The sequence below is a fragment of the Entelurus aequoreus genome, linkage group LG05 (genome assembly GCF_033978785.1).
Source record: "Entelurus aequoreus isolate RoL-2023_Sb linkage group LG05, RoL_Eaeq_v1.1, whole genome shotgun sequence".
Classification (NCBI taxonomy): domain Eukaryota; kingdom Metazoa; phylum Chordata; class Actinopteri; order Syngnathiformes; family Syngnathidae; genus Entelurus; species Entelurus aequoreus.
This window is the reverse complement of record NC_084735.1, coordinates 62,796,303-62,811,254: the sequence shown is the minus strand read 5'-3', so window position 1 is coordinate 62,811,254 and position 14,952 is coordinate 62,796,303. Positions and strand designations below refer to the sequence as shown.

Genomic DNA, 14,952 nt, shown 5'->3' with positions numbered 1-14,952 from the left:
TCCCATTAGCTGCATTGTTAGCAACCTCGTACTCGCCGTATTTTACAATACTTTGCTTAGTTTGCTTATTGCTTTTTTACACAACCAATGCTCAGTAATCAAGTTGACATCTGTTCTCACTTTTTAATCTGGGTCTGATCCATACACTCAAAAGAAGATGTGTTTGGATTTTACTTGAGTGAACAATTAAAGCATTACTTTCCTTTGATCTGGAATTGTTGATATCAATGTGGTGAGTGAGATGTGTAAATAAAAGGAGCTTCAAGCTGTAAGTTTAGAAAATGTTTGTAAAGGTTTGGAGAGATGCCAACAACAAACTGATTGAACTGAAAAATCCAATGTTTTTTATTTGATATATCACAGCATATCATAGTCAACCATAGAACCATTTTTATTTATGATCTAACCTTTGACCTGTTTGACTTTTAGGATGTCACTTATTTGGGGCATTTTGGTCCATATCCGTATGCCTCGATCACGCTCGTTGTTTTCCCTACATGAATTATTTAACCTCTGACCTCTTTTCAACTCTTCAAATCAATGCATGGCGTCCCACCAAGTTTGGCTCCCATTGCTACAATGAACTCCATCCTAATCCTAACATTTGAGCTGCCTTTTCGAGCGGGGTGGCTGCTGCCTTTCTGACATTTGCATGGCTTTATCCGGAGTAACCTGCTTCCCTCCTCCTCCTCCACCCCCAGCCACCATTGAGGCCATTGAAGCCATCGAGACGCATGATGAGGACGTAGAAGGTAAACCTGTGTGAGCCCCTTGTATCCCCCACCCTTATCCCTTTTGCCCATATCGTCCTAGCATATGGGTTTCCTTCTTTCATCTTCCTGGTCTTCCAACTCTCACTGACGCAACTCATGCACATATGCATCATCTCACACACATTATTATTATTATTATTATTATTATTATTATTATCATCATTCAACATTGCTTTCTAATGGGTGTATGTATGGCCAACAAGGGCATTTGAAATGGGGGCAACATTTAGAAAAGGAAACACACATCTTAAGCAATACAGTACAGAAACATGCAAGACAGTTTCCATGGCAACTTGATGCTGCATTGTCCAATATTGACAACATTTTTGGAGATGATGGAGTAGAATATGTTTTCACGTAATGAATTAAAACTCTATGAAAGTGTTTCATTTGGTTAGCAAAATGTTCATTAATAATAATTATATTAATAATAATTCATGATAAATCCCATTTACTACATATAGTACTTTTTAGATACTCAGTATATTTGATACATTAATATTGATGTATTCGTAGTTCTCAATAATATATCATCATATTAATCTATTACCTTTTTTTTTTTTTAACAGAGAAAGCCTGTGTGGTCTTTTAATTGTTGTGTTTTATTTTTGCAAAGAGAATCAAATATAGCAAGAGTATTACAGTTTGAAATGACAAAGAGTTATTGTTCTAATCGGGGGTGTCCAAACCTTTAAAAAAAACAACAACAACAAAAAACACAATGGATGCGGCGAGCAGTTTTCTATTTTTTAATGTTATTAAATGTAGTAAAAAGGCTTTAAAAACTGTATATATATACTACTAGTGTCAAAACAATACATTTTTTGAATGACTCACGATTCTTATTTGTAACATATATATATATATATATATATATATATATATATATATATATATATATATATATATATATATATATATATATATATATATATAAACAAGAAAGTTTGATCATATTACGCCTATACTGGCTCACTTGCACTGGCTTCCTGTGCACTTAAGATGCGACTTTAAGGTTTTACTACTTACGTATAAAATATTACACGGTTTAGCTCCAGCCTATCTCGCCGATTGTATTGTACCATATGTCCCGACAAGAAATCTGCGTTCAAAGAACTCCGGCTTATTAGTGATTCCCAGAGCCAAAAAAAAAAAATAAAAAAATAAAAAAAATAAAAAAGTCTGCGGGCTATAGAGCGTTTTCTATTCGGGCTCCAGTACTCTGGAATGCCCTCCCGGTAACAGTTAGAGATGCTACCTCAGTAGAAGCATTTAAGTCCCATCTTAAAACTCATTTGTATAATCTAGCCTTTAAATAGACCCCCCCTTTTTTAGACCAGTTGATCTGCCGTTTCTTTTCTTCTCTCCTCTTCTCCCCTGTCCCTTGCGAGGGGGAGTTGCATAGGTCCGGTGGCCATGGATGAAGTGCTGGCTGTCCAGAGCCGGGACCCCGGGTGGACCACTAGCCTGTGCATCGGTTGGGGACATCTCTGCGCTGCTGACCCGTCTCCGCTCGGGATGGTTTCCTGTTGGCCCCGCTGTGGACTGGACTCCCGCTGATGTGTTGGATCCACTGTGGACTGGACTTTCACAATGTTATGTCAGACCCACTCGACATCCGTTGCTTTCGGTCTCCCCTAGAGGGGGGGGGGGTTACCCACATATGCGGTCCTCTCCAAGGTTTCTCATAGTCATTCACCGACGTCCCACTGGGGTGAGTTTTTCCTTGCCCGTATGTGGGCTCTGTACCGAGGATGTCGTTGTGGCTTGTACAGCCCTTTGAGACACTTGTGATTTAGGGCTATATAAATAAACATTGATTGATTGATTGATATATTTACTGTATATATATATTTTTTTTTAATCTTTCCTGTCCAGCCACTTTATTAGATATTTGGGTAGAATTTGACTAAAAAAAACAGTTTTCTTTAAAGTAATATGTAGTTAATCATAGAACTGGCACCCAATGTTAAGTACTGATTTTGAATCGAGAATTGCTCTGAATTGAGAATCCATTCTTAATCGAATCGTTACCCCCAATAATCGAATCAAATTGAATCGTGTGGTGCCCAAAGGTTCACAGTCCTAGTATATACAGGGTGTCCCAAAATTTTTTTACATCATTTTAAAAGCAATTATCGTAAAAACTACTAAGTCTAGCACAATGAAATTGAAGAGTTTTAGTGTTGAACATCATAAGTTTATTCTGAAATCAATTTGAAAAGTGTTCAATATGTCCACCGCCTGTGACACCGCACACGTCAAGTCGGTAGTTAAGGTCTTGCCATACACGCTAAAATTATCAGTGCGGAAATTATTCTCTACTTGAGTTCATTATTGCTAGACCAAATCTTGATCTATTTCTATACATTCTGAAAAATGTTGAGGTTATTTTAACAATGACTAACAAAAGTATTGTCCTGTGAAATAATGTCAATTTTTTGGGACACCCCGGTATATTTAAAGACAAAGCTTGCAAACTAAGACAAAGTGTGTTTTATGTCTTTGCTTTTAATGCTCTCCTATATTTCTACTTGTGTGTGGTGTACAGCCCTTTGTTTCTCAACTGTGGTTGTTTTTAAAGGGCTACTAATAAAGTTGTCACGGTATGGTATGGTGTTATTAGGGCTGTCAAATTTAAGAAGTCAACGCATGTGATTATCGCAAAAAAATGCATAAATGTCGAGTAATGACACAAATGTATTTAGAGCGCACATGCACCTTTATCTTGATGGATACTTGTATGTTGACGTGGAATATTATGTGCAAAGATGAGCGAGGAGGCTACGACTGGTGACACATTTCACTTCAAAATACACCCCGTCGGGACTTTAGAAAAAATAAGGTATTTTGCATTTATTGCAGCTATGAATTCTCTCTAAAGTTTCAAGCAAAAACACGCTTTGGAGGAAGCTGCTAGCAGGATCAAGCAACAACGCTGGTGTAGTATACCTGCAACAATGTTGTCAACAAAAGTACCACAGATAAGTTACAGCTTTGTAGTGACTGATTGATCATGATTAATCTAAAATCAAAAGTGTGATTTACCTGATTTTAAAAAAAAAGAAGCAAAATGGTGTTTGATTATTGTTATTTAGTGTCGGGCTTTTTATCTTGACATTGTGTATTTTTGTTTAGTTTTTCCCATTTTTGCTGTTTTTGTTGTTGTTGTTTAATTTTATTTCTACAATGTTCCGTGGGTCGCAAATGGACGCCAGGCCTCACTTTGGACGCCCCTGTATTCCGTAGTTCACGTTCAGTCGGTACACCTTCTATCTAAAATGTAATTGGCAAAAAATGCTGCCTTTACAAGGACAACTATAAATAAATGGTGGTAGACGACAACAGTGTACCCCACTGGGCGGCATCCAACTGTTTGATACATGATACAATTATGTAGGTGTACTTAATGTTGTGGACAATGTCTAAAAATGTGTCGCGCCCAACACTAAACAATATTTAGCCATAATTATCCAACTGTGAGTCTGATCTCGTGCTTTGGCTTCTCTCCACCTCCTCAGCCATCCGTGGCTTTTCCCCGCAGCATAAGATCACCAGTTTCGCGGAAGCCAAGGGTCTGGACCGCATCAACGAGCGCATGCCCCCTCGCAAGGACGGCGTCAACCACGTGGGTCACTCGATGGGAAAGATGAATATGTCCGAGGCGAACGGCACGGATGACAACAGCAACATCCAGTGAGCCTCGGTTGGTGGTAGTTGTGGTGGAGGTAGGAGGGGCAGCAGCAACTTTTGCGGGTGTTGCCCGTGCAGTGAGACATTGCCAAATCGGAAATTCAGGCCTCAGAACATAGAAACACAAACGGGCCCACAGCAGATAGACAAAGGGTGAAATCTGCAGCTAATGTAATAGGAGCCGAACGGCCATTTGTTTGGTGACAGCATGTCGTTGCACAGGTGGAGCAAGCTGGGGGCTGCGGTGTGCGTCAAAGTGGTGTCTGTTACCTCCCTCTGCTCTATTACAGACTCTGTTCGACCTTGACGGAAGACATAATTGCAGTATCCATGCCATGCTGATTATTTTACTCTTTTTATAAAGTGCTTATAACGAGCTACTCACAAACTCACAGCTCGAGGATATCAGTCTTGTTTTCAGAGTATTAAAACAATCTCACAACACCTTAGGATGGGGGGGGGAGCAAAATAAATGTGTTAGCAGTGTGGCAGCTTAGAGCGTTATCTGGCAAGGAACCATATTTGGCTACTTCACACTGAATTCGTCACTATGAGGCAGTGGAACCAGCATATCAACAATGATAACTGATAATTATTAATCATGAAGACTTTATCAATACTGTATGCAGTGTGGGTTTAGTGCTTTTTCCAGCAAGGAACCCAATTTGGTTACTTCCGAATAGAATTTTTCCAGCAAGGAACCCAATTTGGTTACTTCCGAATAGATCCCCTCTCAATGAGACTTGTACTATGTAAATGCTCCCAACAATAAACTCAAACTCAAACTTAGTTGTAGCATTTTACCCGGCAACCAAATTTGGTTATTTCATACCACAGTCTATTGAGCGATGGAATTACAGTCAAACCTGGATTTTCGTTTGTAATCTTTTCCAAAAGTCAGACCAAAAACTAAGCAGTTTTTCCCACAGGAAATAATGTAAATCCATCCATCCATCCATCCATCCATTTTCTACCGCTTGTCCCTTACAGCCCATCTCAGCTGCATTTGGGCTGAAGGCGGGATACACCCTGGACAAGTCGCCACCTCATCGCAAATCATGTAAATCCAATTAATTCATTTCAGACACCCCAAAAATGTTTTAAGAATAATTATGGTAAATGCAGAAAACCATGTGAAATTTTAAAAAAAATGGATAAATTAACATTTTACATCACTTTTGATGACTCCTGTTTTCGTGAAGCTGGCACCTCTGTACATAATAGTGTTTGTCACCTTTTTTAATCAAAGACCTAGGACTCGCAACTTTCTTTGGCCGCGTCGCAGTCAATAAATAAAGCTGAGATTCTGATTGAGACATCAAGCCGTGAGATTACTTATTTGGGCAATTGATTTCGCAGAATGATAGACTCGCTAAATACCTCACGCTAAACAGCGTGTGCAATCTCTAAAACAGCGTGTACTATTAGTGGGCGTGTTGCGTGGGATTTACTAAAACTGCGTTTGCAATTGAAAAGTGGTGCAGACCGCCTTATTTAAATAAGCATTTTGCGTGTACCATACTAGGCATCACCACAGAGACACTGTCATTTACTGCACTTTTAGAAGCAGTCCTGCAATGCATCGACAACGACACCACTTTATTTATTTATTTTTTACAGCTGAAGGTGTACTCATTCAAGAGAGGCTGCACATACTCCTCCTGTAGAAATGAAAAAAAGATACCTCCCTAAAGAATTTTTTTTTATATAAAAAATATTTTAATGATATTCTCTGTGAAAAAAACAGACGTCATTAAATAAATATTATCAAATGAGACCAAAATGTAATCAATTGAATTTGTTTTAAGCCCTTTAAGTCCTCTAGCAGCTATAAAATTATAAAATGATGTTGCTGAATAGACAATATGTCTAATATTTTTTATTTCTGACTGTCCAAAATGTTGACACTCACATGAGGACAGAGGATTATTGTCGGTCCTTTTTCTGTCTTTGCAGCGTGAGCGCCGATCCTTTCGCCATGTGTGGAACCGTCAGTTTGCACGTCCTTCTGACCCGTGCTAAATAAAACGCAAACTAGTGCTCGCAAAACGGTGGTGAGTGTTGATAAATCACATTGCGTGTGCTAAATAATTATATTTGCATCCTCTCCACCCACTTTTAATGATCAGCAAATATTTTGCATATTATTTAAGACAGAGATGCAAAATGGATTGCACGCCTTATTCTGCTAACAGACGCAATCCACTTCGCACACTTTTAGTAGATCAGCTTTGCGTGTGCTTTCAAACTTTTAGTAAATCAGGCCTGAGATTACTTAAAGAAGTGAACCAGAAAAGTGCATCTAAATGTTGCTACGTTTCTTTAGACTCGTGGCCAGTTTGTGGGTTTCATCAGTCAGTGTGACTCCAATCCAGTCAAGTGGCACGCCTCCCAAACAATCTGCATCCAACTGTAAATCGGCTCTAATCGTTCACTTCAAAGAGACGTTCAAAAAACCGGATTTGTTTACGAACGGCACATCTCTATTCATAACCCAAATTAGGCACCGATAGCCTTTTTTTGATGCGGTTACCACTGGTTACATTGGCATGCGGTGCCATTTTGCAAACGGGTTTCGAAGCCCATCCCTTGGTCCGCGCAATGTTTGCCCCAAAAACTGGGGCTAAAGTATTGGCCAAACACCGAATCGTACAAAAAGCGGGGTGTACGAAAACCGAGGTTTGACTGTATGTGAATTTGAAAACAAATAACAAATCATAATATGATGAATATTGTTTTGCAGTGTGGGTTTAGTCCTTAATCTGGCAAGGAACCAAATGTGCATACTTCAAAATGGACATCCCCCCATCCTCCCACCCCCAAAAGCATATACATAATGTCTGAACTAATGCATCTGGCAATTTTGTCACCTCAAAAATCTCAGAAATCTTATTATTTACCTTATATTTTCACTAAAAGTCCCTGCAGTGTGAGATTAAACCTCCACACGACTTGCCGCCAGTCATCTCCTAGCTACTTGGAGGAGTTGAGGGTAGAAAGGGGGGGCGCTTGGACACTTAATCTCCTCAACATCCATCTTAATAAGAGAATGTTTGAAAAAGCTTCCATTTTAATATCAAAGCGACATTATTATTTGTGCTCACGTTGGCAAAGCATGACCTTCACCTCGCACATCTTCACTTTCTGGGGGGGTAAAAAACAATCCTCCTCCGCTGAAGAAGCTTCAGCGATCACGCCCGTGTTGCTATAGGACCGGATCACAGAGGTGAGGAAAAGAAGAGATTTTGGAATTTTTGTAATAATAATAATATATCCTGCTTGTTCAGCACTGCCTGGTTTCTTACCTGCTTGTCTCTGAAGGGAAAGAAGAGATGTGTGTCGTCACTCAGGTGTGCATTAGCGCCCCCTTTTTTGTGTGTGTTTTTTTGCACATTTCACAGAGATTTTATGTGTAATATCTACACAAAGAACATGAGAACTAAATAAATTCAAAAATAGACTTCGGCATAGATATAGTGTCATTTGGAATAGGCAGCAACCCTGACATGTTATTTTAATTATTTAAAAATCATCAAAAAAAACCAACAATTTTTTAAAGACGAATCTCACCATGCAACGTCAAGGTGAGCGTTCACACTGTGATCCAAATAAAACAGCAACTGTAAAGATTTTCTTACAACTTGAACTGGAACAAAAAGAACCACTCTGCTTGTTTTTTTTTTAAAGTAGATTTTGGAACTTGGAGACCCTAACTTGAAAGGAAACCCTCAATGATCAGACCGAATTGATAAAAGACACTATCAGATTTGTAAATGTGATATTTACATCCATTTTTTTAAGTACTGTCTTTGTTATTTATTTAAAGAAATATCACGACTCATTAAAGGGGCTATTTACAACCTTTCCACAGATGCCTAGAGGGCCCTAACTTTTCAAAGTACAGTAGTACCTCAACTTAGACGCTTAATTGGTTATGTGACAGAGCTCTTAACTCAAAACACTTGTATCTCAAATCAGTGTCTTGATTGAAATGAATTTAAATAATTTTAATTGGTGCTGGGCCATCCCTAAAACAGCACAATTTAAAATGTAACCTAAAAAAAAGGTTGTACAAATATTGTACAAAAACAATACAATAGAATGTACTACAAACAAATAGAGTAGTTTTATGAAGCAAAGTATTGATAATGTACAGTATTTACCTTGGAGAGTGGACGTTTACGGTATCTCCTTCCAGCTCTGTCAAACACACCATCAGCAGCTTTTCCCTATTTTTATGGATACATTTCCGCCATTTAGATATTGTTTTAACATTCTTGGTTGGCCTTAGACTCATTCTGCTTCAGTATGGTGCAAACTAGCAGTTCTGCGCGGGATTAAAATTACACAATGAAAAGCATTTCAGAATGCAAGTGCAATATACATACACAAAGTGCTAGTTATAAATAAGTGTGCAATGTGGTCAAGTTACAGTATTTTAGCAGCATCATTTAAAGTGCAGAAGTATATAAAGCGCAACAACGTAATCGTAACAACATGACTGCAAATTGTTAGTTGCTTCTATGGCACTGGTTTTGTGTGTGTATGAACATGTGTGGGCTAGAATTCTGCGAGTGTCAGCCTCAATGCCAGAATATAATTCGTCTGGCCGACGAGCAATTTGTATTTACAAAAATTAGTACACTAATTGCGGAAAATATATGGTCATGGTGTAAATTAATTTTGAACGTGCAAACAGTTTCACATATATACAGTTTCTCATTTCAGCATGTCCGAAAAGGGGTAGGAAGAAGCAGAGCTTATTTGTTCCTATTGACAATTTTAAAACATAAATCTGTTCTGTTAGACCACTAAAGGTAACATAGGATAGTCGGTTGTGTTGCTCTTATAATTTTTGGTTTGAAAATTGTTACTTTCAGCAAACTGCCAAATGACAAAATCAGTGAGAAACGCAGCTTCATAGAGATTTTTGGTTCCCAGGGTGGTGATATTTCTGAAAAAACACATTAAAAAAACTAAAGTAAATGTAATGATTTTAATATCACATTTGCTGGTTTTCCATTGTACCGTCTGAACACTGAGGGTTCCCTTCAAGAAAAGGAAAAGTTCTGGATTTTTATATTTCTTTCCACTCCATCTTTCTAGAGAAGAATAAAGGTACAGTATGTGACTTCAAAGACGGACAAAACAGTGATTTTTAAACACAGCATCTATGGTATGGAACGCATCAATGCATGCAGTTAAGCTCCTAATTGTAATGTGAGATTATAATTGTGATACTGTAGTTGTGTTTTTCGAATAGTAAACTTGAATTATTTTACGATTACATTCAATTTGTTGTTTCATTTGTCTTGTTTTTATAACATTTTATAAATAGGCTTCCTTTTTGAGTTACTGTCCATTTTTCATTTGTGTTATTTATTGCCACTGCTTTTAATTTTCTACTGATTCGTTGTATGCAGGGATGCCCTTCAAAGTGTTTATTGTTCTGTTGTACTATTGTACAGGAACTGTTTAATAGTGTGAATGAATATAATCTCAGTGAAAAGCTACTTTCAGGCTGCCAAAGCATGATAGCATGGTTTTCAGATGTAAATGAATTGGACACCAAAAGAATCATGTGTCACACTTGCGTTTCAACAAAGAAACATTGTACTGGTTCTATTTACTGCTGATATTACTATTATTGTTACAAGTTAAGCTTTATGGTTATTTTCCTTTCCTCTTGTTCTGGTTCTTGTATGGACTACATGCATATTTCGACAAACAAATATAATGGATTTGATCTTGCAACATATTTTATTTTAATATCTCTGCAAATATGTTTTATTTTGCTGTTTCTTGTTTTGTTTTGTTTTTTGCATTCAAATTCCTAAATGATACACACATTGTAAGCATGCCCTATGGGACAAATCTCATTTTTTACTCTTGAATAAAATATGCATGAACAAAATCTACAGTCAGTTTATTTTCTTTTTTTTTAAATTGATTTCACCCATATGCTACCTTCTACCACAGCAGACAATTTGATTTTCGCTCCCATAGAGAAAAGTCTGCCTTTTCAAGGACAATAATGCTCAGTCATACAAATATTTTTATTTCTTGAAAGTATTCTTAGAATGTATTTTCGTCACTTTATTCCAATTTGTGTCAGCACTACATTTTTTGAATGAACACTGAAAATATTGGACAAAATGTACACGTCTTCCCCATTAGAACAGTGGTCCCCAACCACCGGGCCGCTGCCCGGTACTGGTCCGTGGATCGATTGGTAACGAGCCGCACAAGAAAAAATAATAATAATAAAAAATAAAAAAAAATATTTTTATTTTATTTTATTAAATCAACATAAAAAACACAAGATACACTTACAATTAGTGCACCAACCCAAAAAACCTCCCTCCCCCATTTACACTCATTCACACTCATTCGCACAAAAGGGTTGTTATTTTCTGTTATTAATATTTCTGGTTCCTACATTATATATCAATATAGATCAATACAGTCTGCAGGGATACAGTCCGTAAGCACACGTGATTGTCTCTTCCCCCCCCCACCCCCCCAAAAAAAGGTTGGTGACCACTGCATTAGAAAATGGTTAATATTAGCACAGGAAGTGACCACGTGTTCACTATAAATAATAGCTGAGACGTCAAAAGGGGTATAGGGGGTGATTAGCGATGCTTTTAAAAAATTATTTTGTTTTTATCTATTTTTCAGAAAGTTATCCAATACATATGTTTTTTATTGTTTTGTTTTTAGAAGAAAAAAAAAACTAAAAAAACTTGTGTAATGTTCCGTTTTATGTCAGCACAAGAAGTGACGTCATAAAGATATTTGCTGGGACGCCAACACGGGATGGGGAATGATTATCAATGCTTATTTCCTGACCTACGGGCACAAAAGACTGTTTTGTTTTTATTTTCAGAAAGTCATTCAACATATTTTCTGTTTTTTATTGTGATGTTTTTCTTTTCTTTTTTTTAAACAAGTTCAACGCTCGTCCAGCGTTTATTTTTATGCGAGCACAGGAAGTGACGTCACCGAGAGCGTACCCCCTGTCAGTTTAAGCTAGCTGGCAGGTGAACAGTTCGGCGTTTTAAGTATGATTAAAAGTGCGGATATTGATTTGATTCCTAGCTTTACTCAAACAAAGAAACATGTAATTTGACTTGTCGACAACCGCTGCTACGTCAAGTCAGTTGCTAGCTTGAAGCTAACAAGCTAGCCAGCTAGCTAACATTACGCAGCTGTCAGTTAGCGAAGCTACGCGGCTAAAGCCGTCATAGTGACGTTTATAGCTAAAAAAGCAGCCCCCTCTCTGCCGGGACACGTTAGATAAGAATATTCTGTAGAATGGACAAAGACGAGGCGGACCGGCTGATAGAGAAGGCGAAGTTGTTGCTACGGTCAGGACGGAAGGACCGAGCGCTGCAGCTGCTTTACGAAGCCCAAAATATCTACCACAGCACCCGGGCCAGAGGTAACCTAAGCAGCCGCACGTTTTCCAAGCTAAGGTTAATGTTAGTCTTTTATATTTATCACAGTCTTCATTCAAAAGGTCAACAGTGTAAATATTTAGCTAAATCTTAATTTGAAGAATCATTTAAATATAAATGTAAGTCTTACTTATTGCCGTGGAGGACCCCTCCATTGTATTGTGCATGAATCAAACAGTATGTTCACATATGCTCATGTAGTAGCTTAATAAAGCAAACTAATTATTAGACACACATCTTACTCAGTATAATGGAGTGTGTTTCTCCAAACTACAAGCATGATCATTACGAGCTAAATTAGACAGGTGTACCTAATATTAAATTCCCGGTGTACATGTCCAGTTTAATGTTATTGAAAGTATTTCCCTTATCTTTGTAGTGCTGATTGATGCCATAGTTAAAAATGGAAGCAACGCGGCTCCGGAAGTGAACCACATGCCCCCGCCAAAAGGCTGGAGAGAAGAGGACTGTGGCAACGCTGAGAAAAGTCATGTGAGCGGCGATGACAAGAAAAGCTACACAGAAGATCAGCGGCAGGGTGTTTTAAGGTCCTTCACTTGTCCTCATAAGATTAAATGCCACAGCTAGTGTAGTATTTGAACATCCAAACGTTTTCCATTGCAGGATTAAGAATTGCAAGGACTTCTACGAGATCCTTGGCGTCCCCAAGAATTCCAGCGATGAAGATCTGAAGAAGTCGTATAGAAAGTTGGCCCTCAAGTTTCACCCTGACAAGAACTTTGCACCAGGAGCCACAGATGCTTTTAAAGGTAGAAGACTGAAATCCAACACACTTTTTAATAGGGCCCCTTTCATGCAAAACAAACTTTTCTTACCTATTGGTAGCTGATGTTGTGTGTTTGGAATCTGCATATGTCACAAATATTTCAAATCAAACCGTGGCGGCATTGCGGAGATATTTGTAAAATGATTTTGTCTTCTTTTATACTTCCAAAAAACGAGCCGTTTGGAATTTGCCCCATTGCTGATGTTTTTGCCATTGGTGACGTCAATGGATTTCAGGCGTTGTGGTCTGACATTGTAGTTAATAAGCTCCTTCTTTTTTACTTCGACATTCCACTGGGTTGTGAGTTTTTCCTTGCCCTTTTGTGGGCTCTGAACAGAGGATGTCGTCGTGGCTTGTGTAGCCCTTTGAGACACTTGTGATTTAGGGCTATATAAATAAACATTGATTGATACTATCGTATCGTACTATAGTATTGTTTTCAACAGAAAATCTTACGATACATGAAACATGTGTTTTTTATAGCACTCAAAGAACAATTTTAGAACAGTTTAATAAAAAATACAGAACATTGGGCTTTTCCTTTTGCACTCATATAAAATTGTTTTTTATTACATAAAGTCTGCCATAATCTAGGATTAGGTTAGAAATGAATAGAAAGCTTTATCTACATTTTATTAAGTGCTTCATGATTTATAGTTGCCACTCTTGGTCTGTGTTTTAAGACAAATAAAATCATTACTAAATACTAAAAAGTATACGGCTAAAAGTACACAGCTAAGACATATAGCAGGTAAAGTACACATTGTTAAAAATATAACACAAATTGTAGGACATTTTCACTAACATTAGTTTACGATGCAATTTTGATTGTGCTAATAATTGGCAACAAGTCGCTGTGTGCACGTCTATGTATTTATATGTGCAGGGCAGGGGAGCTGGTTATCTACAATACCTTTAAACTCCTTGTGCACGTCTGGATGATTGTTATTTAAATGTTTATTTAAGTTTGAAGCAAAGATTGTAATACTTTAATGCCACCTTTGTCGAGGCATGTTTTAAAGCAGCACTTGCAGCGTAATTTTACAACTTTTTTTTTGTATTAATATCGTTGTTAAAGTTAAGGATTTTTGTCAACACCGGAGAGACTTCTGTGGATATGCGCTGAGCTTGTCATTGTCATTGTTTTAGGTTGTTAATAAAGATGAAGTCGATTCATCACCTCCTTGCTATGTTTGATATACAGTACTATACAGCACTTTATATTGTGTTCAAATTGTTTAAACTTTTACTAAAATTTTGACTTTTGTCGAAGCTGGAACCCATTATTCATATTTACATTGTTTTTTCTAGAGAAATTTGCTTCACTATACAAACATTTCCATTTATGAACCTCGCTCAAGAACCAATTAATTTCGTAAATTGAGGTTCCCCTGTATAGAGTATCTGACTTACCTCTCTTTTGTCTTTTGGGTTGTCAAGTTGTGCAACTAATAGCTGAACAGTGTGCCGAGGACATCATGTCATGTACACTGTACAGATATTTTGCTTATTAAATTACTGGGCAAGCTCGCTTACCACCTCTACAACAAAAGTAGTGGTTGAGTAAGCGGTCTTGCTCCAGCTCTATCGTGCTTAAATAGTAACAATATTTATGTACAGTAAGAGTAATTTTTAAATATTAGCTTTGGCCAACTTACTGTTGCGTTGGTGTCCGGATAGCCAGCTGTAGACTGCGCTTCAAGTTGGTCATGTTTTGCAACGCGGAAAAGATGAAGTGCGCCCATAGGTTTTCTGTACTCTTTCTTCCAGGTGTAGAAGCCATTGTATTGAGGCGTGTGACAATAGTCTTGTTTTTCCAGAGAAAACTAAAATACTGAGCCTTACATAGATAGTAGTTCTTATTGGATCCCCTCTGTGATTTATCTCCCACCCTTCTCCTTCATGCAACCGTGATTGTGGGACGGCGTGGCGAAGTTCGTAGAGTGGCTGTGCCAGCAATCAGAGGGTTGCTGGTTACTGGGGTTCAATTCCCACCTTCTACCATCCTAGTCATGTCCGTTGTGTCCTTGGGCAAGACACTTCCCCCTTGGTCCTGATGGGTGCTGGTTAGCGCCTTGCATGGCAGCTCCCGCCATCAGTGTGTGAATGTGTGTGTAAATGGGTGAATGTGGAAATACTGTCAAAGCGCTTTGAGTACCTTGAAGGTAGAAAAGCGCTATACAAGTATAACCCATTTATCATTATTATTGTTTAACTTGTCCCACCCGCCCGAAAGGCG

At 38.0% G+C, this 14,952-nt stretch overlaps 2 protein-coding genes across 4 annotated transcripts in view; both read left to right on the top strand.

Moving 5' to 3' along the window:
- The window catches only part of LOC133650865 (protein phosphatase 3 catalytic subunit alpha-like), a 60,959-nt gene extending 50,579 nt beyond the window's left edge, over window positions 1-10,380 (top strand). The window contains exons 13-14 of one of the 2 annotated variants that reach the window (XM_062048587.1): window positions 702-752; window positions 4,295-10,380. In XM_062048587.1, coding sequence (XP_061904571.1) covers window positions 702-752; window positions 4,295-4,473 — 230 coding nt within the window. In that variant the 3' untranslated portion in view covers window positions 4,474-10,380. The remainder of the gene's footprint in view (window positions 1-701; window positions 753-4,294) is intronic. The other variant, XM_062048588.1, reaches the window with a different exon arrangement.
- A 904-nt stretch (window positions 10,381-11,284) lies between these two features.
- Window positions 11,285-14,952, top strand: part of LOC133650866 (dnaJ homolog subfamily C member 18-like) — an 11,908-nt gene continuing 8,240 nt past the window's right edge. Inside the window, exons 1-3 of one of the 2 annotated variants that reach the window (XM_062048589.1) lie at window positions 11,285-11,910; window positions 12,306-12,474; window positions 12,551-12,696. In XM_062048589.1, coding sequence (XP_061904573.1) covers window positions 11,784-11,910; window positions 12,306-12,474; window positions 12,551-12,696 — 442 coding nt within the window. In that variant the 5' untranslated portion in view covers window positions 11,285-11,783. The remainder of the gene's footprint in view (window positions 11,911-12,305; window positions 12,475-12,550; window positions 12,697-14,952) is intronic. The other variant, XM_062048590.1, reaches the window with a different exon arrangement.